Consider the following 27,998-nt stretch of genomic DNA (forward strand, 5'->3'; position numbering starts at 1 on the left):
CAGCGCCTCAGCACCCTCACAGGGAAGAGCTTCTGCCTAAGAGCTCAGCTCAGTCTCCCCTCGGGCAGGTTAAAGCCATTCCCCTTGACCTGGCCCTACATCCCTTGTGATGAAGTTCAAGCCTTCACCTGCCATGGACATGTCCCACCTTGGGACAATTCCTGCTGTCCTGATGCAGGGCTGGACCACTGCTAAAGCTGCACAAAGATCAGCTCAAGCCAAGCCTGAGGAGCATCGTGCCCAGCACTGCTGCCAGTCTGGGGTTCAGCAGGCACAGGGATGCTGCTGAGGGCTCAAGGGATGTTCCAGAGCGAGCAGGAGCAGAGCCCAGGCCAGCTCCTGCAGGCAGCTGCTTTGTGTGCCCCTCACGGTCCTTCAGGCTGGACTCTGGTCCAACCTTTGGGTTGCAGAGGCCCATTTCCAGCAAGACTCACTCCTCTTCCCGACTGCCTCCCCAGAGCCATGGAGAGCAGCTCCCCAGGGGCACTTTGAACAGAGGCAGGCATCCATCCCAGCCTCATGGAGATGTGGAGGTGGTCTCACCACCTCCGCTACAGCTTTAAGCTCACCAGCACCAGTCTGGGTCTCCAGCATTAAATCCCTTTTATGTTTTCCTTTGTAGCTCAGAGCTATTTCTTGGAGAGCAGCAGCACCTTGCTGTTAAATAGGGAGATGTTCAAGAGAGAAACAGCCTGTGCAGTACTGCTATAGCCCAACCACAGCAGAGGTAACAGACACCCATGTCCTATGGAGCCAGGCTGAGAGAGCTGGGCTGGGGCAGCCTGGAGAAGAGAAGGCTCCTGAAGGGGAGACCTGAGAGCAGCTCCAGTGCCTGAAGGGGCTGCAGGAAAGCTGGAGAGGGGCTTGGGACAAGGGATGTAGGGACAGGGCAAGGGGAATGGCTTTAACCTGCCCGAGAGGAGACTGAGCTGAGCTCTTAGGCAGAAGCTCTTCCCTGGGAGGGTGCTGAGGCGCTGGCACAGGGTGCCCACGGAGCTGTGGCTGCCCCATCCCTGGCAGTGCTCAAGGCCAGGTTAAACACAGGGGCTTGGAGCAAGCTGCTCCAGTGGAAGGGGTCCCTGCCTGTGGCAGGGGGTGGAACTGGAGGAGCTTTAAGCTCCCTTCTGCCCAAACCAGGCTGGGATTCTGTGACTTGCAGTGGTGCCCTGTAAGAAAAACCAACAGGAGAGGCAATAGGGCAAGTGCTGGACTGAGAAACAGGATGAGGGCTGAAGCCTCTCCTCTAGCAGATTCCCAGGTCTATCCTGTGAACTCCCCAACCTCCTCTGCACATTCCCAAAACTGCTTCATCCCTTTGAGTCTACCTTAGGCCCAAATCTTCAAAACACACAGTGCAACAGACACCCAACTGAGTTAAGCACAGCTGCCTCGGCAAACACCAAGCAGGGTGCTGCCATGCCTCCCTTTACGCCAGAGCCTTCAGCCTCACCTCACACCCAGGAACCTTCAGGCAGTGCTCTGGCAGAGCTGTGTGCAGGAGGCTCAGGGCTCACAACCAAGGCCGCAGCCTCCAGCTGCTCCAGTTCAGTTTCAGTCGCAGAAAAGCCTCCCCACAATACCTGCTCATTCCTTTCACATTCCACACTTTATTGGCTTTGGCTGGGTTAAAGGGCTGGTTTGTGCTACATGAATCCAATAAATATTGTAGAACTGATGCTGCAGCCCCATCAGAGCAGCGGGGGGGAGTATATGGACAAGTAAAAATGTATTAGCTTTCAAAGATCAAATAACCAGCTGGGGGGGAAACGCAGCTCTGGGGGGAGTAAAGGATGGTGTGTGCACTTGAGAAGGTTTCTGTCCAAGGCCAGAGTGAAGCCCATTACCAGGAATGTGACTGATAAAAGGTTTAATACAGAATGTAATGTGCTGCAGCAGCTCTGCCACTTCCTGGCCAGAACTGGAAGGGAGTATTTCCCAAGTGCAACTGGAGAAGATGCACCGATCACCAGCCTGCTCCTTTGGAAAGCTTGCTGGAGAGGAAGAAGTGGGGCAAGGGGTAGGAAATGGTGGGAGAAAGTCTCACTGGCACATGTGTACACACTCCAGCTCCTCAAGCTTAACAGCAGTCACTGCTTGGCTGTGACAGACAGCACAGTGAGCGCACAGCACACTTGGCCTGGGGATGCTTTCCTGCTGCCCCAGCAAATGAAAGCAGAGTGAGGTCTGCTTCTTTCTCTGAAGCCATCAGTAACAGTCTTGAGCAAATGAATGTCTGAAGTCCCCAGGAGAGGTCTCTAAGGTAGATGGCATTAACACTTGCCCTGCCTCCAGGGTTCAATGTAACACCATGAAAGAGCACTTATATTTCCCAGCTACTAAAGCAATATAAAAACTTCTCATGCACCCTTATCCATCCTCATACCCCCCCAGTGGAGGGGAAGCTATAACCCACTACTGTGACCCCCCTCCTGCCACAGCTCCAGCAAGCCTCCACGTCCTGACGTTACAGCAGATGCTTCTACCCAAGGTGGGCTCCAGGCGGAATGGCTTTGCTGGCACTGCAGGGTGGATCCGTTAGGAGCCACACATGAGACACTCATCCCGGTTCTCCAGGGAGCACACCATGGCTGCTTTATTCCTCTCCTTCTCTTCCTCTTCCCTGGAAATCTTCTCCCGCTCTCGGAGCTTCTCTTTGTTGAGGGTGAACTGGATGGGGTTAGCAGCTGGTTTAGTCCTCAGGTAGTACATGCCAGTCTTCAAGCCCTGCAGAGTAAAACCTGAGCCTCAGAGCTGGAGCTGAGGCAAGTAACAGCCAAACTGAGCTGTTGAGGGCAGCCTCCCTAAGCCCTGTCACTGCTCCAGCCCCACAGTCATATCCAGCACCAGCCAGGATTAACAGGAGCAATGCTAAGAGCACCCACAGCTTCACTGCTCTAGAGATACTCCACTGGTAACAGCACATTCTAGGAAGGAAGCAGTTCAGCCTGCAGAAGAGAAGGATGCATGGAGACCTCACAGCAGCTCTCCAGTATCTGAAAGGGGGCTATAGGGATGCTGGGGAGCGACTCTTCATCAGGGACTGTAGTGACAGGACAAGGGGTAAAGGGTTCAAACTGAAACGGGAGAAGTTTAGACTGGATATAAGGAAGAAACTCTTTCCTGTGAGGGTGCTGAGGCACTGGAATGGGTTGCCCAGGAAAGCCGTGAATGCTCCATCCCTGGCAGTGTTCAAGACCAGGTTGGACAGAGCCTTGGGTGCCACGGTTTAGTGTGAGGTGTCCCTGCCCATGGCAGGAGGTTTGGAACTGGATGATCTTAAGGTCCTTTCCAATCCTAACTATTCTATGATTCACCCTTCTGAGAAACAGCCAGAGCAAATTTCCTGACAGAACAGATCAGCCCCATGTGCTCTCGACCCTGGACAAGGCTCCCCCCACCAGCCCAGGTACCTGCTTCCAGCCATAGAAGTGCATGCTGGTGAGCTTGCCGTAGTTGGGCTCTGCAATGTGGATGTTGAGGGACTGGCTCTGATCGATGAAAGCTCCTCTGTCTGCTGCCATCTTGAGGACAGTTTTCTGGGAGATCTCCCACACGGTCTTGTAGAGCTGCTTCAGGTCATCCGGAATCTCAGGGATGTTCTAAAAGGAACAGGAAGAGCTTTCCAATGCCCAAATGTTCATATTTATAAAATCAAGTTCATAGATTCACAGAACTGCCTAAGAGCTCATCTCAGTCTCCCCTCGGGCAGGTTAAAGCCATTCCCCTCGGCCTGTCCCTACAGGCCCTTGTCCAAAGCCCCTCTCCTGGTTTCTTGTCAGCCCCCTTGATGTATTGAAAGTCTGAGACTTCAGCAACCCTGACCAGGATAAGGCTTTTCAACTCCAGCACTGAAGCCGAGCATCGTGTACCGAAAAGCACCAAGCTTAAAGAAACCTTGCTCCCTTCAACAGAACAGCTTCTGGGGAACTGGAGAGAAAAAGCTGTTTGCAAACAGACCATGTGCCCTAAATAGTTGTGAGGTCTCACAGAAAGCATGAACAGTGTGCAGCATGCACTTTGTCAGCTTGACTCCAAGCACAACAGGTGCAGCAGCGTTTCAAACTTCACAGTATAAACCATTCACCCCACACAGACTCTCCTGGTTCTCAAACTCAGCTCCTGTCTCAAGCCTACTCCCTGCTATGAAATTCCCCCTTTATCAGCGTTATGATAAATGGGAATCCAAACATTTGCAGGGTCAGTCTGCAGTGGAGCAGCCCAACTCTGTGTTTCCAGCAGTATTTAGTGGTACGTTTCCACTGGGCTTCTCTGTTACAGAGCAGGCTCCAGCAAGAGCAAACTACCACTGAGATCAGACACATCCCCCTTACCTTGCACGGCTTTTCAGCCCAGCCTGCCTGAGTCACTCAAATACAGCACACCCTAAAAGCACAATGTGGCAGAACAGCCCCAGCACTTCACAGATGCACAGGAGCCCCTGAGCCTTCTCCTGGCCTCTCACACTTACCTGGATAGAGCCGTTGTGGGCAATGATTTGGTTCTTCATCTCCTCGTTCCACAGGCCCCTCTCTGTGAGATCCTTCAGCAAGTGCGGATTCACAACCTGGAATGGGCAAAGGCAAAGAAGGAAAGCACTGCACGTTCTGCTAAGCTCTAGGCCTGCCTTATGGCACAGAGACAGCTTCCAAGAGGAGGCAAATCCACCCCAATGTGCACAGGTTTTTAAATGGTTAAACACGTACTGACAAACCCTCTCGTGAACACAGGCATCAGAGGAGGGACAAGGTTAAAACAACAGCGTGACAAACGTGAGATGCTGCTGGCCACTGCAGGCAACGCAAACCTGTCTGCAAGGCCTGGCTGACACCAACTAGTAGGACAGTACCAGGAGGAGTTCCTGGACCTCACAAATAAGAAAGGGGAGTGTATGCAGCTCCCCTGCATGAGGAATGCCAAAAGATGGGAAATGGAGAGATCTGGGTTTAACAAAGCCACTGACCACAAACTGAATTACTAAGTAAAGGTGTAAACAATCAGAAAGACTGGGGTCAGAAGGGGAAAGAATAAAACAAAATCATAGAATCAACCAGGTTGGGAAAGAGCTTCAGGACCATCCAGTGCAACCATTCCCCAGCCTGCCAAGGCCACCACTGCCCCATGGCACTGAGGCCTCGTCTCCATGGGGTATGAACGCTTCAAGGGACGGTGACTGCAGCCCTGCCCTGGGCAGCCTGAGCACCCTTTGGGGAAGGGATTGCTCCTCATCTCCAGTCTAAACCTCCCTAGCACAGCTTGAGGCTGTTTCTTCTTTTTCTATCCCTTGGGAGAAGAGACCAGCCACTTTCTGGCTCCATCCTCTGTCAGGTAGTTGTGGAGAGCGATACCATCTCAGTTACTCTCCCCATAGCACACACATGCCTTCAATAACATCACTTTTTATCATTCCCTTAGCAATTATTCCTGCAGGCCATCTAGAAGCCTCATAAGGGTTTTACACAGACAAAACCAGCAGTGCTTCTGTACAATTCTGCACATTCCACCATGCCTGTTGTGCACTACTAGCACGTAGAACACAGAATATAGAACAATCTACATATTCCCCTTGGTGCTTTTGGCCTTCAGACGAACTGACTTACCAAATGTGTGGTCTCCACCTTGTCTTTCCTAGCAGTAAAAGTCATAAAAGACATGAAAACAGAAAAGCTCTTTTGCTTTCTTACCTGGAACTCTCCTGAGAGGACTCTGCGTGTGTAGATGTTACTGGTGTAGGGCTCGATGGATTCGTTGTTGCCCAATATCTGAGCAGTGGAAGCAGTTGGCATTGGAGAAAGGAGAAGGCTGTTCCTGACACCATACCTAGTAACAACAGGCAAGAGTTAGAAAGCTTCAACCAAGTGAGATAAGACAGAAGAGATCCAAGACAAGCACAGTTTAAAAACTGCCTGCAAAAAGCTAAAAGAGCCTTCTATTAAGGTACACAGAACACCCTGCTCACACTCAGAAATCAACAACTCCTCAGGGTACCCTACGAACCTCAGCTTACCTGCAGGAGAAAAGGGAAGCTTCACAAAACTTGTAATGTGGGTCAACATGGAAGCAGAACTCAAGTCTTTGCTATTTTCATCTGTAATTGTAGAATACTGGAATGGTTTGGGTTGAAGGGACCCTAAAGCTCATCCAACTCCAACCCCTGCCACGGGCAGGGACCCCTTCCACTGGAGCAGCTTGCTCCAAGCCCCTGTGTCCAACCTGGCCTTGAACACTGCCAGGGATGGGGCAGCCACAGCTTCTCTGGGCACCCTGTGCCAGCGCCTCAGCACCCTCACAGGGAAGAGCTTCTGCCTAAGAGCTCAGCTCAGTCTCCCCTCGGGCAGGTTAAAGCCATTCCCCTTGGCCTGGCCCTACATCCCTTGTCCCAAGCCCCTCTCCAGCTTTCCTGCAGCCCCTTCAGGCACTGGAGCTGCTCTCAGGTCTCCCCTTCAGGAGCCTTCTCTTCTCCAGGCTGCCCCAGCCCAGCTCTCTCAGCCTGGCTCCAGAGCAGAGCTGCTCCAGCCCTCGCAGCAGCTCCATGGCCTCCTCTGGACTGACCATGAGGCTTTCCCAATTTAGTCATGAGAAAGGGTGTAGAGAAAAACCTCTCAATCTGTCAGACACTCCACAAGCCCACAGCACTAGGGAAGCCAAACCGAGCAGCTCATGAAGAGCCTGAGACCTGTCCAGAGAAGACAACAGACATTAACTAAAGCTAAAACTCAGACCCACACAAATTGAAGAATTTCATTACAGGCACTTCAGGCTTTAACAATTCCTGCCTTCAGGATGTTCAAGGCTCAGTTCCCAGTCAGCAGGAGCCCAGCTGACACCATCTCACTCATCACTACATTTCATAGGAACATAAACCATTCCACTGATGTACTCCAGGTGAAATAAGAGCTCAGCTAAATCAGAGTCTCGGGATGAGCTCTCCCTCTTGCAAGGACAAAAATAAATGAAAGCCATCCATGAAACAGCTCTGAAGAAACGGGGGCAGGGGGAAACATCCATGACCATTTTTGCACTTGCACCCTATCAGTCAGAACGTAGTGAAAGTATTTTACATCCAACACAACATGTGCAAGGCTACTCACTTGGCAATCTTCTCCTTTAAAGCCTTCCAGTCCCAAAGGTCCGAGGGGGTAACATTCCACATGTCATACTGAAGAATCTGAAGAACACAGGGGTAGTTTAGATTAGACAAGGCACTCTCTTCTCCATGCTTTAACACACTGTAAATTGACCTGTGATTCCTATTAACTATTCCCCTCAATTCAGCTCCTGTATCAGAATCTCACACTATTTTAACTGCACTGAAGGGACAGCAGCACAGGCTGTCTTGTTTTTCTTTTAGTGCTCTCTCCACTTCAGTTTAAGTTCTGCATTTCATACTGCACTTCAGAATGATGAAGGAAAACTCAAGCACCATTTGTAGTTGCAGTATTATCAGCTAAAGAGCTCCAGTTACACATCTCTTCCTGTGTTAAAAGACCAGGCATGCTCATGTTTGCTTTCCATAGCTTTGGCTCTGACACAGTCACATTCTGGTACTTACTCCTTTGCTGACAGGAGAACCCTCATATGTTTCATAGGGTCCTTGCTCCTTGGCAAGCTCACAGCTGGCTTCCAAAGCACCATAATAGATGGTTTCAAAGATCTGCTGGTTCAAGCGCTGGGCCTCGGGACTCTCAAAGGGGAACCTCATCAGAATGAAGGCATCTGCCAGGCCCTGCACCCCGATGCCGATGGGACGGTGGCGCCTGTTGGAGCGCTCTGCCTGCATGGCATTAGCAAAGAGAACATTACCTTCAGCACAGCAAGAGAGGCACAGGATGGGTAGATAAGGTTGGAAAGGATCTCTCAGAGGAACCATCATCCACTGCCTTAAGTTTCATGGGCCTTTTGTTCTGCTGCAACAACCCCCGGTTCAATTCTGCCCAGTCCCCACTGTCTGCTGGGGCAGGAGTGAGGACCCAGACTCAGCTTGTTAGAACTGCTCAACCTGACAGAAGGAGCAGTGATTCAGAACTGGACACCAAGCACACTCTGAAACACAGCCCCAGGAAGACATTTTAAGTCGTGCATTCAAATTGCACGTGCTAGAAAAGCCTGATCCCTCAGTAGGTTTGCCTTCATACTTTTGAGTATTTGCTTATTTCCTCCTCCAACAGCCAGCTCTTGCTTGACTCCCTATGTTCTGCAATGCCACAAACCCTGCTCCCATTCCTCTTCAGCAATACCAAACACTTTCCTTCCCAGAAATCAGTCTATGCACCCCCCAAAAAATGGATAAAACCAGCGAGGCTGAGTTACACATTCCTGGGACCCTTCCAGAATCCTCCTCTCTGTTCCACTTCCCACTCTATTCCTTGTGCTATCCGGTGCTTCAAGGAAATCATCATACATAAAAAAATTCCAGCTGCAGAACCATCTCAAGGAGAGGGGTTTTCTGCAACTGCTTCACTAAGGAATTGTCTGGACTGAAGCTTAAGGCAGCACTAACAATGGGTCATGCCTGCAATCAGGTTATTAACGGAACTCCCAACTATTTGCTAGAACAGGTTTACAAAATCCCTCCCTTATTTCTTCTGCCCAAGAGTCAACATGAGCTCAACATGACTTAGCTGGGTGCACCTGCAGCCCAGACACCAGCCATGTCCTGGGCTGTACCCCCAGAGGAGGAGCAGCAGCTCAGGGAGGGGATTCTCCCCCTCTGCTGTGTTCTGGGAGACCCCCCTGCAGTCCTGATCCAGCTCTGAAGCAACAGCACAAGGGGGACACGGAGCTGCTGGAGCGAGGCCAGAGGAGCTCCCTTCCAACCCAAACCATTCCAGACTGGAGCTGCCCCAGAACAAGAAGCCCTGTCCCCAGGCCCCCAGCACACTCCAGCCCTGCAGCAGCTCAGGGCTCACCTCTGGCACGGGGTAGTAATTGATATCAATGATTTTGTTCAGGTTTCGGACGATCACTTTGGTGACTTCAGCGAGCTTCTTGAAATCATAGCTGTGCTCGGGAGTGACATACATGTTCAGGGCTATGGAGGCCAAGTTACAGACTGCAACCTGGGGAGAAGACACAGTGAAAACAGGAACCCCAGCCAAAACCCCATGCAAAACCCACACCATCCTCCTTCCAGGGCATGCTCTCTATCCAAAATACATGGAAACAAAGAAGCAAGCAGCTTGCAAGGCTGGGAAATGCACTCATTTCTCTGTTAGCTTCTGAACTGTAAAGGGTAACAACAGCTCAGAAAGGTTTAGTTAGTTATCACCATAAAAATTCAGTCCTCTGGCCTGGTCAATCCTATTGCCTGCAAGCCATCCTCACACAAACTAAGCCTCAGCATTTCTTTTACAGAATCAGCAGGATCTCAATGAAGTCCAGACTGTTTTAGGGTATTTTCTTGGTCATTTTTTAACACCAACATTCATTCCAGCCTCAGAATTGGAAAGGAAGTGGTTTAGTCACCATGCCTGGAAGCATTTAGAAGTCATGCAGATCTGGCTTTTAGGAATATGGTTCAGTGGTAGCCTTGGCAGCGTCAGGTTAACAGTTGGACTTGATGACCTTAAAGGTCTTTTCCAACCTAAATGCTTTCATGATTCTATGAAAGAAGTCAACTAAGATTTCTATTGCGGAGGCAGCAGGAAAGATCTCCACCTCTTCTAGGCTCTTCAGGACTTTATGAACATGCCAAGGAGTGTGTGCTAGAGAACTGTCAGTGGCTCAGGCAGTAGAAGTTTGTGGCTCAGGTAGCTTGTGGCTAAGGAGATACTTGCAGTTACAACAGCCTCAAGAACTTTACTGCACTAGAAATTCCCTGTTCTGTGTCCTACCTTCCCCTTTGCTGGCAATGCTGGGGTCCAAACACAGCACATCAGCGAAGCACCAAGATTAGGGTAGTGCACAGGGAGCTCAAGGGGAATTGCTACTGCAGTGTAAGTCTGGGACTAAGAGAGGCCTGGTTTTACTGAATCATTAGCTGAGGAGATGCTTACATTAGCCACCAGCAAGGCAGAGAGCTCACTTCTCCCTCAAGCTCTCAGAGGCTTTTATCGATGGGATCTCTTGTTTTATACCAAATCCTCCAAGGGAGTTGGAAAGGAGGAGGAGAAACCCACTCAAGAGACAGTGGAGGAGCTGCAAGTACTCAAGTCAATGCATCCCCGGAGTTTGGTACCTGTTCCCTTCCCCAGCCAAGTCAGACTTACTCTAGAAAGCTACAACAGCAGCAGCCAGAGTTTCCCTAAGCACAAGCTGCTGTTCTCCACCCACCTCCTCTTTGCTGGTATACTCCACGATTTCTGTACACAGGTTGCTGCATTTGATGGTGCCCAGGTTCTGCTGGTTGCTCTTCCTGTTGCAGGAGTCCTTGTAGAGCATGTAGGGTGTGCCGGTCTCAGTCTGCGACTCAATGATGGCATACCAGAGCTGCTGGGCCTTCACCACCCTGCGCACGCGGCCCTGCTGCTCATAGCTGCAACAGAACCATGGAATCATGGAATCAACCGGGCTGGAAAAGACCTTCAAGATCACCAACTTCAACTCTTACCCCAAGGCCACCACTGCCCCACGACACTGAGGCCTCGTCTCCACGGTGCAGGCCCGGTGCCTGCAGCCCTGCCCTGGGCAGCCTCTTCCAATGCCTGAGCACCCTTTGGGGAAGGAACTGTTCCTCAGCTCCATCTAAACCTGCCCTGGTGAAGCTTGAGGCTGTTTCCTCTTGTCCCATCCCTTGTTCCTTGGGAGCAGATACCAGACATAGAATCACAGAATCATAGAACAGTTAGAGTTGGAAAGGACCTTAAGATCAGCCAGTTCCAACCCCCCTGCTGTGGGCAGGGACACCTCACACTAAACCACGGCACCCAAGGCTCTGTCCAACCTGGCCTTGAACACCACCAGGGATGGAGCATTCACAACTTCCCTGGGCAACCCATTCCAGCGCCTCACCACTCTCACAGTAAAGAACTTCTTCCTTACATCCAATCTAAACTTCCCCTGTTTAAGTTTGAACCCGTTACCCCTTGTCCTACCACTACAGTCCCTAATGAGGAGTCCCTCCCCAGCATCACCTCCTGGCTCCATGCTTCTTACAGTTAGTTGTAGGGCACATCTTGCTTAATAATTCTCAGGCTCTCCAAAACAGGAGTGAAAGACAATCAGCAACTCAACATCAGGTTCTCAAGCAGGCAAGACCCCATTCACTCGTGAACTAGCCAGGAGTGGTAACAGCAGGGTAGCAAGACTGTCCTTGTCTAAAGGGAATAAATCTTTCATTACACCTAGTTCAAAGCAAAGGTATTGACCGCTGTAAATGGGGAGCACTTCAGAATTTCCTTCTAAGAAGCTAAAACAATCAGTTACACACAGCTCTACCTTGAGCAGGTCCCAGTTTGGAGCAAATAGTGAGCAGACATTCCCCATCTTTGTCCATTTATCAATCCAATAACAGAACTCACTGATGAACACCACAAACCCATGCTTTGGCTCCCAGATATCACACACCAAGGGCAGCTTTTCAAATGGGTGGCCACTGCTTCAAGGTCTATTCACGCTTCTTACCTCTCATACAGCTTCTCAAATTCCTCTCCCCAAACTTCATCTAGGCCTGGGCACTCATTTGGACACATTAAGGACCAGTCCTGTAAGAAGGAAGAACAGTCAGAGAAAGCCTTTAGGCATCCTGTTCATTAAAAGCACTGAACTTCATCAGCAGACCCTGCTGCAAAGAGGAACATGCCAACTTCCGAACCCAAAAAGCTGGAATCAACTCTACCAGCAGACATGGGGAAGGGATTTACCAGATGAGTCAGTATATTTAAAAAGTCATTATATGGATATTGGTGACCAAACTGCACTTTCGGTCCTGAAATGTCTGGTTCTGGAGATGCAACCCATTGTAAAGTAAATACAAGCAGTCATGTGAAGCCTGAGAAGATTTGAAGCTTTAATGAAAGTCCAGAGTAAATTCAGTGTAATAGTGTAACAACACAAGTCATAGGCTGGAAGATCAAGCACTGAAGCAAAGCATCCCACTGGAGTTCTCCAACTCCACTCTCTACCTGCACAGCCTAGCTCTTAAATAAGGTGAAGCAGCTCTTTTGAGCAGTTCCTCTGCTGTTAGGAAGATGGAGCTGCAGCCCTGCATGAAGCCCATCCCAGGGCTGGTCTCATTTCTCCAGTAACAGACCTATTCTACACCAACGAAACTTCTTACCTGGTTGGTTTCAACTCGCTTCATGAAGAGGTCAGGAATCCAAAGCGCAAAGAAAAGGTCTCTGGCTCGCTGCTCTTCTTTCCCAGTGTTTTTCTTCAAGTCCAGAAACTCAAAGATGTCCAAGTGCCAGGGCTCCAGGTAGATGGCAAAAGCCCCAGGTCTCTGAGAGGTAAAATGTGATCAAAATCAGGACAAACTGCCTTGAAGATAAAACCTCCTGCACTGCTCCTGAGTGTACCCAACAGCCTAAACTAACTGGAGCTTTATAGTGTCAATAACACCGTTTCAAGATGCTTTTTTGCCCCACAGTTGCTCTCACTATTGGAACTGGGCCATGGCACCAGTTCCAGACTCTCAATAAAAGTGATTTAGTACCACAACTGTATTTCCTCTGCGTAAACAGGAGCTCGACAATCACAGATTTACTGTGTCATGCCTCCACTGACCTCTGGACTGTGTGGAGACAAACAATCAAGAAGCTTCCTACAGTCTTGTCCCTTAATTTACTAGAGGGTGTTCAAGGAGTGACTCATACCCAGTACAAGAGGCTGCTATAACGTGCCCATCATGCAGCAAGAGACAAACCTGCATGACAAAATGCATAGTGAAAGGAGAACACTAAATTATGAAGGGGCGAAATACCCTATTTTGATGTGTCATCTACAACCACTTCACCAGCTCACTGATGCTACTGGGTCAATCTTTCACAGATGAGGATCTTCCCCCTCTGACCCAAGGCTCCCTTCTCGACCCTGATGTAATGACAGTACCTTGTTTCCTCCTTGATCCACGTAGCGAGCAGTGTTGTTGTAGACCCTCAGCATTGGAACAAGCCCATTAGAATTGCCATTTGTCTGCAGAGGCACAGGAAAACCATCAATACTAAAAAGCATCTACCTGAAAAGACGGGCCTACATTTCCTTGCTGTCTCTCAGCAGTCTGCAAAGCTCCTACACTGAAAGCCAGGAAAACACCACCCCAATTGGTTACTTGGCAGTCCCTTCCTCTACCTGTTTTTAAAGAGAGAAAACTGGATATATTGGCTACTGCTCTTAAGAGTTAATCAAATGTAGCTCCTAAGTTCTTTCCTCTGCATTAGGTAATGTAAAGCCATGCAGAGGTTACATACACTGTAACAGAAACACCAAACATATCCACAGACCTCAGAACCACAGAAGGGTTTGGGCTGAAGGGAACTTAAAGCTCCTCCAGTTCCAATCCCCTGCCACAGGCAGGGACACCTTCCACTAGAGCAGCTTGCTCCAAGCCCCATCCAGCCTGGCCTTGAACGCTGCCAGGGATGGGGCAGCCACAGCTTCACTGATGATCTCAAGCACTCAGACATACAAAAAGGTAAAGGGCTAATGCACAAGTCTCTGAGCACACTCCCAGGTTGCTAGTACATATGAAAGTGGTAATTGTCTGATCGAACAGTGGACTAAGATCCTCTTTTTGGAAGGACTTCTGTTAGGCAGCCAGCACACCACAGAAATCCAACCTTTTTGCCTTAGAACATACCAAAAAGAGACTAACTGCTGTGTTCAATGGAGTCAGTAGAAGCTGCATTGATTTGGCAACTGAAGTGCAGACATGTAATGAAAGCAGAAGGTTAACCTCTGCTGGGAGCACCATCTACACACCTACCCCAGCAATATAGCTGCCAGTGGCTCGGATACAGCTCACAGCAAGGCCAATTCCACCAGCAGACTTCGAGATCAGTGCACACTGCTTCAGAGTGTCATAGATCCCCTCAATGCTGTCATCCTTCATGCACAGCAGGAAACAACTGATAAAAACAAACAGCTTTAGCATACAAAGGTTAAACCAGAAAGAAGTCAAGAAGTATTTCATGAGGGCTGCAGTTCACCAAGGGTGAACACTGATTCTTTATCGTGCTACACAAAGCAAACAGATGAAGCATAACCACAGACTGCAAAGTGGAACAAAGAACAGGTTTAGATAACATCCTGAGCAATGGTTGTAATACTGGTATCTGTTATCAAAGCAAAACAGTTTTAAATCTTATCAGTTACACTTGCTACTCTTAGCATGTGTTACAAAACAATTACCAGGATTCATTTGGTCATCTACAAATCCCTAGGCATGTAAGTAACTTTTAAATGGAAACACTTCCATTAGCTTTAGAAGCTTACAGAAACCTGTGCAGTTTTCCCCAAAGACAACACTTTCACGTTAGATTTGACAGCAGCTTCTCAAACCTTCATTAATCAACCACAGAAGCACAGCTGCTATTTGTGAAAGCATTTCATTGACCAGACCCAATCTGCAGAACTTTCTCTTCACCCTGTTATGCATGAAGCAAACCTGGAAGCCCATGGTACCTGGAAAGCTGGGGCCGGTTGGTGCCTGCATTGAACAGCGTGGGGGAAGCATGAGTAAACCACCTCTCAGAGAGCAGGTTGTACGTCTCTATTGCAGCCTCTATGTCATTCTTGTGAATCCCCACTGACACCCTCATCAGCATGTGTTGAGGACGCTCAGCAACTAAAGACAAAGGAGAAAAAACAATGTCAGTGTGACATTCACTATTAGTACAGACATGAAGGTTGTAGCAATAAGCTACAAACAGTGTGCAATGGGCCACTTGAGAGCCGTGGCTTTCATAGAACCAGAGTAATTTAGGTTGGAAGGAACTTCAGGAGGTCTCCAGCCCAAGCTCCTGCTCAAAGAAGAGTCCATTGAGAGAATCAGAGCAGTTTGCTCAGGACTTGATCCAGTCAGGTTCTGAAGAACTCCAAGTTTGGAGACTGGGTAACCCCTCTCAACAACCTGCACTAATGCTCATGGGAAGGGAAACAAAACCCATCTGTATTAACAGTTAGAATCCAATCAAATGCCCAATCCAGCATCCAATTGCTCTCCAGGTTTATTATGTTAAGATGACAGAGGGGAGATTTAGATTAGATATTAGGAGAGAATTCTTTCCTGTGAGGGTGGTGAGGCCCTGGCACAGGGTGCCCAATAAGTGATAAATGCCCCATCCCTGGCAGCGTTCAAGGCCAGGCTGGACACAGGGGCTTGGAGCAAGCTGCTCTAGTGGAAGGTGTCCCTGCCCATGGGATTCTATGATATTACAATTATCTTCTCACCCTTCTGGTGTTCCTTTCACACTAGGGCCTGCAATAGCTGGTGCTGACAGCACAGTAGCTTGTTCAACTTTAAATTTGTTATGAAGTGCTTAGCATTATGGAGCACGTTATCAGATGGACAGGAACTCTTTCATCTTCTAAATCCTTGGTTACAGGCAGTTTCCAAAGCACCGGGGTCCTTAATACAGAAAGTGAAGCACAGTGGGCCAGGTCACACTGCCATCATTTGGAACACCCAAACGCACCTCAGTGCTGCTCTTTATTGATCAGCTGCTCTTCATGCAAGCACAGCACTGCCACCAAACCCCACCAGAGTCCTGGCCTAAGAAAAGAAGTTGCACATGCCCAGAAAACACCCACTATAAACATCTGGCTGCTTTGTAAAGCAGAGTTTCCACTGGAGTGATTTATGGAAACCTCTGAGGTTTCTTTTTTATCCCCTCACACCCTGCTCCGAGCTGTGGTCTCGACTTTTAAATCACAGAATCCCACTGGAAGGGACCTCAAGGATCATCCGGTCCAAGCTTTCTGGGCAAACCATGACCTGGACTACATGGCCCAGCATCCTGTCCAGCCAAGAAGAGATGAAGCAAGAAGAGCACCCTGTCCAGCCAAGGCAGAGAAGAGATTCAGAGCAGGCCAAGGAGAAGGACTTGGGGGTGTTGGTTGATGAGAAAATGAACATGAGCCGGCTTCAGTGTGCACTTGCAGCCCAGAAAGCAACCGTATCCTGGGCTGCATCAGAAGGAGTGTGACCAGCAGGTCCAAGGAGGTGATCCTGCCCCTCTGCTCTGCTCTTGTGGGACCTCACCTGCAGCATTGTGTGCAGTTCTGGTGTCCTCAACACAAAAAGGACATGGAACTGTTGGAACAAGGCCAGAGGAGGCCACGAGGATGATCAGGGGCTGAAGCAGCTCCTGTATGAAGAAAGCCTGAGAACATTGGGGCTGTTCAGCCCGGAGAAGAGAAGCTGCGTGGAGACCTCAGAGCAGCTTCCAGTGTCTGAAGGGGGCTACAAGGATGCTGGGTATGGACTCTTCATTAGGGACTGTAGTGATAGGACAAGGGGTGATGGGTTCAAACTGAAACAGGGGAAGTTTAGATTGGATCTAAGGAGGAAGTTCTTTCCTGTGAGGGTGCTGAGGCACTGGAATGGGTTGCCCAGAGAAGTTGTGAATGCTCCATCCCTGGCAGTGTTCAAGAACGGTTTGGACAGAGCCTTGGGTGCCATGGTTTAGTGTGAGCTGACCCTGCCCACGGCAGGGGGTTGGAACTGGATGATCTCAAGGTCCTTTCCAACCCTAACTATTCTATGATTCTAAGTTAGATAATACTTGAAGTTGATAGAGATACTTCTTACCTTTTGAGTTGATTTTCAGCAAGTAAGAACGTTCTAGAGTCTTTAAAAAGAGAGAATGCATTTAGGAGACATGCAGTTTGATAAAAATCCTATTAATTAACCCCAAACTTGAGCATCTTCATGCTCCTTATCCCAGGCTTCAACAGAAGCACCAACCCTGCACTCCACTCCTTGCAAATGGCACAGCAGATGAGGTGACTAATGACTAAAATAAGCCAGAAGTCCACTGTAGGCTTCCCGATTCTCTGCTTTGCACTCTGGAGCAGCAGTGGAGCACCCAGGCACAGGGCTCAGCACTGCCTCTCAACCCACAGCGAGTGAAAGCTCAAAGACAAGGAGTGCTTGTTCCCCACAACCCCAAGCGTGGCAGCTCCACCATGACAATGCTTTCCAGACAACCACATCACAGTCTGGGTGTCGAACACCCAAACGACAAATCTGGCAAGGCTACAACTACAGCAGCTGCCTTTCAAGCTTGTTCCCAATGGATTACAGCAGTAAGTACAGAAGGGAATGTCAGGAATTGTTTGTCTATACACATACAAAACACACCCCCTTCAAGGTCCCCTCTTTCCACCCTTGCCTATGCTGCTTCTGCAGCTGCTCTCCTCTTACACCCTCTAGTTGTTTCCTCATTGCAAACTACTTCCCCCTAGCCAGAAGGCACCATGTCAGGCGCAGTGGTGGCAAGTCCTGGCAAAGCCTCCCAGCTCCTGCAGAGATCTACCAGAACCATCTGAAGCAGGCAGTGCTGTGGAATGGAGACATGCTCCCCAGAGACCCCACTGTGTCACCCCTAAAGCAACTCAGCAAAGCACAGCCTGTCTGAGAGAGCAGGGGGGGCACAGCAGCCTAGGGAAGAGCTTCCAGCAGGGTGGAAGATGACAGAGGCTGAGTGTGGGCTGACACACTGACAAAACTGTTCCACAACACAATGGGGGAAACAAAAAAATCCCTTTTTTGGTTTCTTCAGCATCACATTATTCCCATGAGGAATGGCATGAGCTGGGAAGCTTTCACCAACTTTCAGTGCTGGCTGCACAGTTAAGAGCCTAGCAGTTACATTACAGCAGCCAAGGGCACACACTGAAGCCAAGAAGTACTTGATTCATCCAGAGAGCAACTGTTCTGTGCAGGTACTCTTCGATTTTATCAAACCCACTGATGTCCCACCCAATCCAGTGCCCTGCTTGCCCAAATCTAGATGTTTCCATCCTTCCCAAAGGACTCGGCTCCAGAACATCGAAACAGCACTCTTGGTTATCATGAATAACACACTTTTTACCTTAAACCCAAAGTAGTTGTAGGAGAAATCTCTGTCATAGATAATGGCAGAATTCAGGCGCTGAAAGGAAATAAAACAGAAAAAGTTACCATTACAATCAGGGGTTTTGTACCTCACTTTAGGGTGTAACAACACTGTCATTGTTGGGCAGTCCTGGCCTCACAGCTCTAGTGAAACTAATAGCAGCTCAGAGGAATAAAGGAGGGAAAAGCTTGAAACAACAACTGCACAGTTTTAACAGGGCTATATCCAAACACAATGCACAATTGCTGGCTCCATTTGCTGAAGTCTAACCAGACACCAAGAAACGCAACACAGAATCAAAGTCCAAGGAATTGTTTGTCTATACACATACAGACAAGAGTGACCTCCCCATCTGAACAACCTGAAATCAGAGCCCACAGCTCACGTCTCCATTCCAAGCTCCCAGAAGAGGCTGCTACAGCAAGAGGTGCTTTTTGTCAAATTCTTGAGTTGTGCTGATCATGACTATGAGGACTCTGCTCTGGTGAGACCCCACTTGCAGCACTGTGTGCAGTGCTGGTGTCCTCAACATAACAAGGACACGGAACTGCTGGAGCAAGTCCAGAGGAGGCCATGGGGATGATCAGGTGCTGGAGCACCTCCTGTATAAAGTCAGGCTGAGAACACTGGGGCTGTTCAGCCTAGAGAAGAGAAGCTGCGTGGAGACCTCAGAGCAGCTTCCAGTGTCTGAAGGGGGCTACAAGGATGCTGGAGAGGGACTCTTCATCAGGGACTGCAGTGATAGGACAAGGGGTGATGGGTTCAAACTGAAACAGGGGAAGTTCAGGTTGGAGATAAGGCAGAAGCTCTTCCCTGTGAGGGTGCTGAGGCGCTGGCACAGGGTGCCCAGAGAAGCTGTGGCTGCCCCATCCCTGGCAGTGTTCAAGGCCAGGTTGGATGGGGCTTGGAGCAATCTGCTCTAGTGGAAGGTGTCCTGGCCCATGGCAGGGCGCTGGGACTGGATGATCGTAAGGTCCCTTCAATCCAAACCAGTCTGGGATTCTATTACATCTGAGAAAATAGAATCTGCTGCAGAAACACCCTTACATGAAGAAATTCCTACATCCTCTCTTTTAAACTCTCCAGGATGGAGCAGTTCTCCCTGCACTGGTTTCTGCATTGGCAATTTGTCCTGGACCAAACATGGCTTTCTTAAAAATAGGAGAAATCAGTTATCCGAACCACTTCACTGAATGTATAAAACCCAGAAGTGCAATAAGTTACATACATCTTTGTTGGCCAAGACTATGTCCAGAGTTTCTTTGGAGATCATTGGCGAGTGCTTCCCATTGTGAGGGTTTATGTAGTTGTAGAGATCATCCATCACATCTGCAACAGAAAGAGGATTAAAGAGAGGGACATCCACAGAGCTGCACATGCATCAGCTGTCATCTGGTCTCAAGGGCAGGAGTAACCATCCTCTAAAATAATCCCCTCCAGCTCTACAAACACACAACTTCCCTTCTACCTGCTCACTACTGTTCACCTTATAAATGTGCTTCTCTTAGAAGGGTTTTTTATAGTTTATAACAGAAAAAATGGGAAAGAAAGTGGGTGCAACCTCATTTCTATCAGTTGCATTTTTCATCAATCTATTTATACAGATACTTTTCACAAACTAGGCAATTCATTTTGTGTCACATCCCTAAAACTCATGTTTTTTCATTTCCATGGCATTTTTAGTTAGCCTGGGTACTGAGTAACTCCTGCTGAAGAAAGAGATTTCCATATTTATATCCTCTAAACCTCCTACTCTCTTTCTGACTATTGCTATACAAGGGCATGTAGCGAAAGGACAAGGGGAACGGCTTTAACCTGCCAGAGGGGAGATTGAGCTGAGCTCTTAGGCAGAAGCCCTTCCCTGGGAGGGTGCTGAGGCGCTGGCACAGGGTGCCCAGAGAAGCTGTGGCTGCCCCATCCCTGGCAGTGTTCAAGGCCAGGTTGGACACAGGGGCTTGGAGCAAGCTGCTCCAGTGGAAAGGGTCCCTTCCTATGGCAGGGGTTGGAGCTGTAGGAGCTTTAAGGTCTCTTCATCCCAAACCATTCCATGATTCTCTCCAAGTCCCCCAGACACGTACCACTGAACACCTTCTTGGTTTCCTTGTGCAAGTTGGACACTGCAATCCTCGCTGCCAGGATGGCATAGTCAGGGTGTTTGGTGGTCAGGGTTGCAGCAGTTTCAGCAGCCAACGTATCCAGTTCCACTGTTGTAACACCACTGTAGAGCCCCTGAATCACTTTCATGGTGATCTGGGCCTGTAAAAGGAAAACCCTGGAGGTTAGCTACCTGTTGATGAGGAAAAAATGAGTTATGATGTTTCAACCATTTAAGATGTCAAATCTGCTTCACTATAAGCAGTACGAGCAGGAAAGCAAATTAAGATGCCAAACCCTCTTGCTGAAGTACTGACTCCTAAAATGTTAAATACTAAGGCAGAAGGGAGAGCAAGGGAAGAGTGCAGAAAACAGGGACTGTCGGTCCAGAATCATCACCAGCTTTTTCCCTGCAGACGCTTTCCTCAAGGCAGAGTAGCAGCAAAGTTCAAAGTTCAGAGAAGTCAGATTAAAACAGTATTTGCTTGGGAGTTTTGAAACTCCAAATGAAGCTTGACTTAAAAATGCCTGAAGGGACGTGGAAGTGCTGCTCTTAAAATCATTTCATGACAAGAGAAAAAAGAACTCCAGCCCTGGAAGGGACACAGTGGCTTTTGCTTCATAGCTTACTCCAAGCCTCACCTCCCACTTGAGACCTTTCATGGGAAAAGACTTTTTCAGCTACTCCGAAGTATTTTCTGCTTTTCTGTCATGCATTTAACACTGACCCCTACAAGAAAGGGCACATTCTGCACTGGAGAAGAGAAGCTTGATCTAACAAAGTAACTGCCAAACACACTGGAAGTGCCAACAGCCTCCCAAAAGCAGGGCATGCACTTTCAAACATCACTCTTTGACAGTAAGGATGTCAGCTTAAGGAGTTTTAGCACCAGCTTCTAAAGCATCTGGCACAAGAAGATCCAAGTTGAAAAGGAGAAACTCGATTCCAGGAAGAGAGGTACCACACACTACTGTGTAATAACTAAGAATGCAGTGCTTATATCAGATTGAGAGGAGTAATTAAGATTCAGGAGGACCAGGAATCTTGCCTGTGTCCTCATCTACTCCCAGTGTCACTGAGATCAAGCCAGCATTCTTTGTGTTGCAGTGACAGAGTTCCTAAAGCTCCTCCTGCTCTTCGTGGCTGCAGAGCCCTTCTTGCTACAGGATGAATGGCAAATATTTCACAGACAATTTAAGACACAGAAACAGATCATCAGGTCTTTGAGATGGGAAGAGCCTTAACCTGGCAACTCCAAAAGAAGAGACTGGGTCTGCAGAGCTGCATGAACACCTCACACAGAGGTCAGTGGATCTAGAGGGAGTCATCTCTTGCCAGGCTTGGGAAGGAGAGGCTTACAGGAGTGGGCTCAGCACCCTACACAGCTCAATAAAGCAAAGCAAGGAAATTTTAGTGACAAGAAGGGTTCTCTCAGACAGAAAGAACACCTTGTTTTATTGAGGATCAGGAGCTACTTCCCATATACATTGCTCAAGCTTTGCAGATGGAAATTGAGAGCAATCTACCAAAACCTGGGAACTGGAGCAACAAAGAACTCTCTTTAAGGACAAGCTCAACGACTTCAAGAATGTTTGAAGTAAAAGCAGTTTACAGTAATAGGCAAAGTGATTGTTCCCCCACCACAGTCTCAGACTCTGCATCTGTGAAACAAAGAAACTCGGAACACAATGAGAAGAAACACACCACGGATGCATTTGCCAAGAGCCCCTGCACAGGCCACTGCGCTTGGCTTTGGCCAAGGAAGTGTAACTGGAGAACACCGGGATTTTAGGGGGGAGCGCCACAGGGGGCAGAGCAGAGGATGCAGAACAGACTCACAGGATCAACGAAGTCAGCATTGAGCCCGTAGCAGAGCTTCTGGATGCGCGACGTGATCTTGTCAAACATGACCCGCTCCTGGCGTCCATCTGGGGAGGAGAGGGTGCAGCACAACAGGTCCCGTTAGTCAGGAACCAGTGAAGCCCGGCGTGCTCCTGCCCAGCGCCTCCCGCAAGGAGCCAGCCCTCTCCGGGGGGAGCAGCAAGGACACCCTGCTCACGTCCACCAGTCAGGCCCAAGGAGGAGCCATTCCCACCCCATGGCACCCAAAACTTTGCCTAAGTCCCAGGAGCAGCTCTGCAGGGAGGGGGGGACCCAGCTGAGGGCCCCCAAAGGCTGGGGACCCCTCCTGGGACCAAGCCCAGAGCTCGGTGCCGTGGTGGGAGGCGGCAGGGCTCCCACGGCAGACTGAGGGGTCCCATCCCTCCCCCCGAATCACGGCGGGGCTCCCTCACCCCAGGGTCCCTCCAGCGCAGACCCTACCGTTCCGTGCCCCGGAGGCTGTGCACAAACCAGAGGGACCCCCCACAAGAGAGGGGGAGCCCCATCTGCTCACCTCCGGCGTGGCGGTAAGGACGGACCCCCCCAGACGAGAGGGATTCCATCCCCTCTCACCCGAGGCCATGCGGAGGCCCCCAAAGCACGGGGGGCCCCAGTCCCTCACACCGGGCACCACGAGAGGTTCCCCCGTCCCCTGCACAGATGCCGTGAAAGGAGCCCCGCAGAGCAGCGGGGCCCCGGCCGCCCCCACCAGCGCCATGAGCCCCTCACCGCGCTTCACGACGTGCATGGCGGCCCAACGGCTCCCCAGCGCCAGGCGCGCTCCCACCGCTTCCCGCTCCCGCCAACCGCGCTCCGCCCCCGGGCCGACATCTTGCGTCCGGGCACGGCCTCCTCCCCACCGCGGCCTTGCCCCGCGGCCCCGGCTGACAGCGCGGCCTTGCCCGGCCAGCGGAGGCTCCGCGCCCTCGCTCCGCGCCGTCCGCCCCGCCGCTGCTCCCGGGAACCGCCGCCCCGCCGCCAGCCCCCGGCCTTGCCCGCTTCCAAGATGGCGGCGGGCAGCCCGCTCCCGAAGGGGCGGGGCAGGGCGGTGAGAGGGCGCGGCGTACGGGGGCCGCGGAGGCACAAACGCCGCCGTCCCGCGATGGTCGGCGCGCCCAACAGTTACCGGTTGTACCGGCACTAAAGCGGGCGCGGACGTTGTCTTTCTCGCGCTCCAATGAGCGAGAGGCGGTCCCGCACGGCTCCGTCACTCAGCACCACCTGGCCCCTTCCCACGAGCAGTTTCCAGCCACTCTTGCCCGAGCCCGAGCGCTCCATGGGGTTGTGGTGGTCCCAGTGCAGGACCGGGCACTTTCCCCTCAGCATCCCTCCAGAGAGAGCTCCTGCGGTCCGAGAGGAGCCCATGACCGCCCCAAAACGTGGATCGGGGGCCACCCTGCCCCTGCATACTCCGAGGGTCAGCCCCTCCCTGCCCCCTGCGCAGGCATCGGCTCCCTCCGCAGCGCCTGCTCCTTGCAGAGGCAGGAGAACGTCTGGGGTCCAGGCAGGGCTCACGGGCAGCGGCACCCAAAGCACCCAAAGGTTTACGGTGCGTAAAGCAACCCAAACCGGCAGCAGTTCCTCGGCTGAGCTGCCCTGGACGGGGCTTGGGGCAGCCTGGTCCCTGCCCGTGCCAGGGGGTTGGAACTGGACGAGCTTTAAGCTCCCTTCAACCCACCGCAGTCTGGGGCTCTGTGAGCGCCGTCACTTCCCACATGAGGATGTTGATTCTGTTCAGCCTCGGAGCACAAATGGCAACTAGTGATTCCTCAGTGCCCACGTTTGCCTTGAGTGTCCTCAGTGCACAGCGTCTCAGCCTGGTCCTGCTCAGCTTGAGCAAGACAAACTGCACTGACAGCGACAGCTCAAAGGGCTCCCGTCTCAAAGACGTGCAGGGACGTTCTGGAGCTGATCAGGAAATGGGGATCAGTTTGGGGTTGTTTCTCTGTTTGATTGAAGCTAAGCCTATGGAAGGACGAACCACGGCGCTGGGATCCGTTTGAGCTGTTCTCTCTCGCGGACCCTCGTGCTCAAGCTTTGTGTTTCCTTCGCTGCTCTTTGACAAGGCAGCAACAGGCAGAGCACTCGTTCTTTGGTGGGGCTGTGGCTGTGGGTGGTGGGCTCAGCTGCACACAGCCGGCTCCCCTCCTGCACGGCCTGGGGAGAGCAATGACCAAGGCAAACCCGGCCCTCAGGGAGGTGAGGTTGGGAAGGAAACGGAGCAACGAGACCAAACTTCCTGAGCCCACGCAGGCTTCACCTCCCCCGGCCCGGAGCCGGCGGTGGCCGCGGTGCGGTGTCCGTGCTAGCAGGTTCCTGCTGTCACACAGTGCCTCCTCCTTTCCCTGGACAGGCTGCTTCATCCAAGCTACCACAGAGCACGTGGGGCCGGCACAAGGGCACTCAAGCTCTGAGCTGGGACAGCACCAAAGCCAAATCAAGATTGCTTCAGAACCTCAGACGCATGCGATGTGAAGTCAAAACCCAAAGGATGTGACCCTGCCATGGAGCAGGGGGACATGGCTCCCACCTCTTGCCCACACGCTCTTGTCTTGCCTATGGTATGAGGAAGACATCCTTTACAACGAGGGTGGTAAAACACTGGCCCAGGGTGCCCAGAGACGTGGTGGCTGCCCCATCCCTGGCAGTGCTCAAGGCCAGGCTGGACACAGGGCCTTGGAGCAAGCTGCTCTATGGAAGGGGTCCCTGCCCGTGGCAGGGGTTGGAGCTGGATGAGCTTTAAGGTCCCTTCATCCCAAACCACTCTGGGATTCGGTGGTAAACAAGACCACCAAAGTTTCCCAAGTTAAAAACCCTTCTTCCATTCCCTCTCTGGGGGGAATTACAGTCAACCCCTTGACCCGGCAGCTTGTGCAGAAATGCTGCTCATTAGAGGAGACTGCCTTATTCTGGTTGTCTCTCCCCAAGGTCTCGGCCTTTGCACTCCCCAGTAGAGCAGCACTGTGGCTGATGCCTGGGCAGAGTGACTCTGCCTTTGGTTTCCTCCCATGATCAGCTTCCTTTTTGCTCCTGACTGAGATTAGGTTGAAGCCACCCCACAAAGACTTTACACAGCCCCTCAGAGGGGTCGCCAGCTTCCTGCGTCACTGCACAAGTAATCCACCACCTACTCGGATCCTGCAAAAGGCTCTTGGTTGGAAAGGGTTGATTCTGCTGAACCTTTGAAATCCCCCTTCCCTGCTGCGGTGGGGGGGATAGTTCTGGTTCAAGGTTACTTCCTCCTTCTAAGGAACCTCCTCCATTCAAAGGTTAGGAGGCGCTGGCTGCGGCTGCAGAGCGGTGGCAATGGCCAACGAGAGGCAGGGCCAGTGCGTCAGGTGTATGAAGAGGGAATGTGGTGGTGCGAGACAGGCAGAAGCAGCAGCGGATCAGGGATCTCACCCAGCATCCCATGGAAACGCAGAGGGAAGGAGGCGGAAATGCCAACCAGAGCAGCAGGTGACTCCGTGGCTGGAACAGGGGAGCTGCAGGAGAAGCACTGACTCCCATGGGTAGAAGATCACAGATTTCTTCAGCCGCCGCTCCTGCTCTGACCCTGAGCCCCTGTGCAGGCAGCAGCGCTCTGACCCCAGGAAACCTGCTCTGATCCCTCTTTGGCTGCCGGCGTTTCCCAGCAAACGGGATAGGAGAGCACAGCCACTGGAAACCAGGGTGACAGTGATGGGTGTCTGGGGGTGATTCCGCCCTGGGGAGAACCCCCTGCATCCTGCATCCAGCTCTGGGGCAGCAGCACAAGAGGGACGTGGAGCCGCTGGAGCGAGGCCAGAGGAGGCCATGGAGCTGCTGCGAGGGCTGGAGCAGCTCTGCTCTGGAGCCAGGCTGGGAGAGCTGGGCTGGGGCAGCCTGGAGAAGAGAAGGCTCCTGAAGGGGAGACCTGAGAGCAGCTCCAGTGCCTGAAGGGGCTGCAGGAAAGCTGGAGACACAACACAACACATCCACAGTTCCTCTGCAGAGCTTCTCTGAAGACCAGGTTGGACACAGGGGCTTGGAGCAAGCTGCTCTATGGAAGGGGTCCCTGCCCGTGGCAGGGGTTGGAGCTGGAGGAGCTTTAAGGTCCCTTCGACCCAAACCATGTGATTCCATGATAACCTGGAAAGGGAGATGGAGCCATTCCTGAAGCTGCTCCTCCCTTCCACCCGGAGGCTGCTCAGCTTGGGGGGCAGCAGTCCCCTTTGTGTCCCTTCACACCACTCCCCACCTCCCCCTCGTGCCTTCACGCCTGCTGGCTTTCAGCACTGGGTGGAAGCCTGGCGTCGCTGTCTGCCTCCTCACACCGCTCTGCAGCAGGGCTGGGATCTTGGCAGTGCCACAGCCCTGATGTCCCAGAGCCCTTCTGCGTGAGACCACGCCTTGAGAGGGCACCGGGCTGCTCATCCATGGGTGTCTGGGGAGCCCGATACGGAACCGCACCCCAAGAGAGGCTTGATGCTGAGAGAATCATCTCTCGGCTGCAGAAGCGAGCGGCAAGAACCGTTTGCGGGGGGGCTGTTGGCTCCAGGGGGGCTGATGGGGACTCCTGCAGCAGATGCTGCACCCCAAGCCAGGCTGCCCGGGGCGGAGCTGTACCTGCTGCAGGTGAGCGGAGCGGAGCGGAGCGTGCCCGTCCCTCCCCCGTCCCTCCGTGCCGAGCAGGAAATGCCGGGCACCGGGCACCGGGCACCGCAACGCGCCGGAGCCCCCGGTAGGACCGTGCCTGCTCAGAGCCGAGGGGTGCCGGAGCCTCTGATCCCACTGCCGGGACCGCGGGGTGCCGGAGCCTCTGATCCCATTGCCGGGACCCGCGGGGTGCCGGAGCCTCTGATCCCATTGCCGGGACCCGCGGGGTGCCGGAGCCTCTGATCCCATTGCCGGGACCCGCGGGGTGCCGGAGCCTCTGATCCCATTGCCGGGACCCGCGGGGTGCAGGAGCCTCTGATCCCATTGCAGGGACCCGCGGGGTGCAGGAGCCTCTGATCCCATTGCCGGGACCCGCGGGGTGCAGGAGCCTCTGATCCCATTGCCGGGACCCGCGGGGTGCTGGAGCCTCAGGTCCCGGTGCTGGGGACCAGCGGGTGGGGAAACTGAGTCACAGCAGCGCTGGGCTTGCTGGGGGCAGAGCTGGGATGAGAACCCCACGCTGCCGAGGGCCCGTTCTCCATCCCCTGCGGGCTGAGGACTCGGCTGGGCTGAGCTGTCTGATCGGCTGTGGCACTGGTACGGATGCCCTGGGGGATCCTTGTGACCTTCCCGGGGGGCAGGACCAGTGTTCAAGGAGCTGGTTCTGGTGGAAGGGATGGGAGCCCCAAGCCTGCTGTGGGATTGCAGCTCCCTGTGCAGCCCTGGGAGCAGCGCAGCCGTGCTGCAGCCTCGCCGGCTCCCAGAGCCCTGCCAGCCTGCACCATGATAACAACTGAGGCACGAATGTCCCTTCCCTCTCCCCAGCGTGCTCATCCCCCCTTCAGCAGAGGTGCCCCCGGGCCGGGGTGCGGGTCTGAGGTAGCAAGAGGTGTCCTGCAGGTCCCCCCACCTCTGCCATGCCACGCAATGGCCTGCACAGTGTGCACAGCGCCATGACTCTTCCCTGCATCCAGCACCGCCTTGCCTTGGTGCAGTGTGAGGTGATGGCTCCAGCCCTTGGCCATGGGTCCCCTGGCCCAGTGCACGGGCAGGATCCCAGCAAAAGTGGGAGCTGGAGGTACAACCATAGACTCACAGGATGGTTTGGGTTGAAGGGACCTTAAAGCTCCTCCAGCTCCAACCCCTGCCACAGGCAGGGACCCCTTCCATAGAGCAGCTTGCTCCAAGCCCCTGTGTCCAACCTGGCCTTGAGCACTGCCAGGGATGGGGCAGCCACAGCTTCTCTGGGCACCCTGTGCCAGCGCCTCAGCACCCTCCCAGGGAAGAGCTTCTGCCTGAGAGCTCAGCTCAGTCTCCCCCCCGGCCTATCGCTCCCATTTCAGGGAGACCTTTAAAGCCCTTTGGGAACCAGGTCCTTTCTGAGGGAGAGCTTGGCCATGCCCAGCCCTGCC

General features: G+C 52.2%; 1 protein-coding gene across 1 annotated transcript; it reads right to left on the bottom strand.

The window, feature by feature from the left end:
• Window positions 1-1,587: 1,587 nt before the first annotated feature.
• RRM1 (ribonucleotide reductase catalytic subunit M1) lies at window positions 1,588-22,789 on the bottom strand. Its single transcript, XM_062625281.1, has 19 exons — window positions 22,699-22,789; window positions 21,928-22,016; window positions 20,072-20,249; window positions 19,222-19,322; window positions 17,970-18,029; window positions 16,685-16,724; window positions 14,557-14,719; window positions 13,859-14,000; window positions 12,985-13,068; window positions 12,215-12,376; window positions 11,560-11,639; window positions 10,270-10,471; window positions 8,907-9,056; window positions 7,550-7,771; window positions 7,089-7,165; window positions 5,682-5,817; window positions 4,469-4,564; window positions 3,411-3,599; window positions 1,588-2,724 (listed from the first exon to the last, which is right to left on the bottom strand). The coding sequence occupies exons 1-19, from the start codon at window positions 22,715-22,717 to the stop codon at window positions 2,536-2,538; spliced, it is 2,379 nt and encodes a 792-aa protein (XP_062481265.1). The 5' UTR covers window positions 22,718-22,789; the 3' UTR covers window positions 1,588-2,535.
• Window positions 22,790-27,998: the final 5,209 nt, after the last annotated feature.

This window comes from Pezoporus occidentalis, unplaced genomic scaffold, assembly GCF_034315485.1.
Source record: "Pezoporus occidentalis ecotype Australia unplaced genomic scaffold, CSIRO_AGI_Poc_V1 ctg279, whole genome shotgun sequence".
In the NCBI taxonomy this organism is placed as follows: Eukaryota; Metazoa; Chordata; class Aves; order Psittaciformes; family Psittacidae; genus Pezoporus; species Pezoporus occidentalis.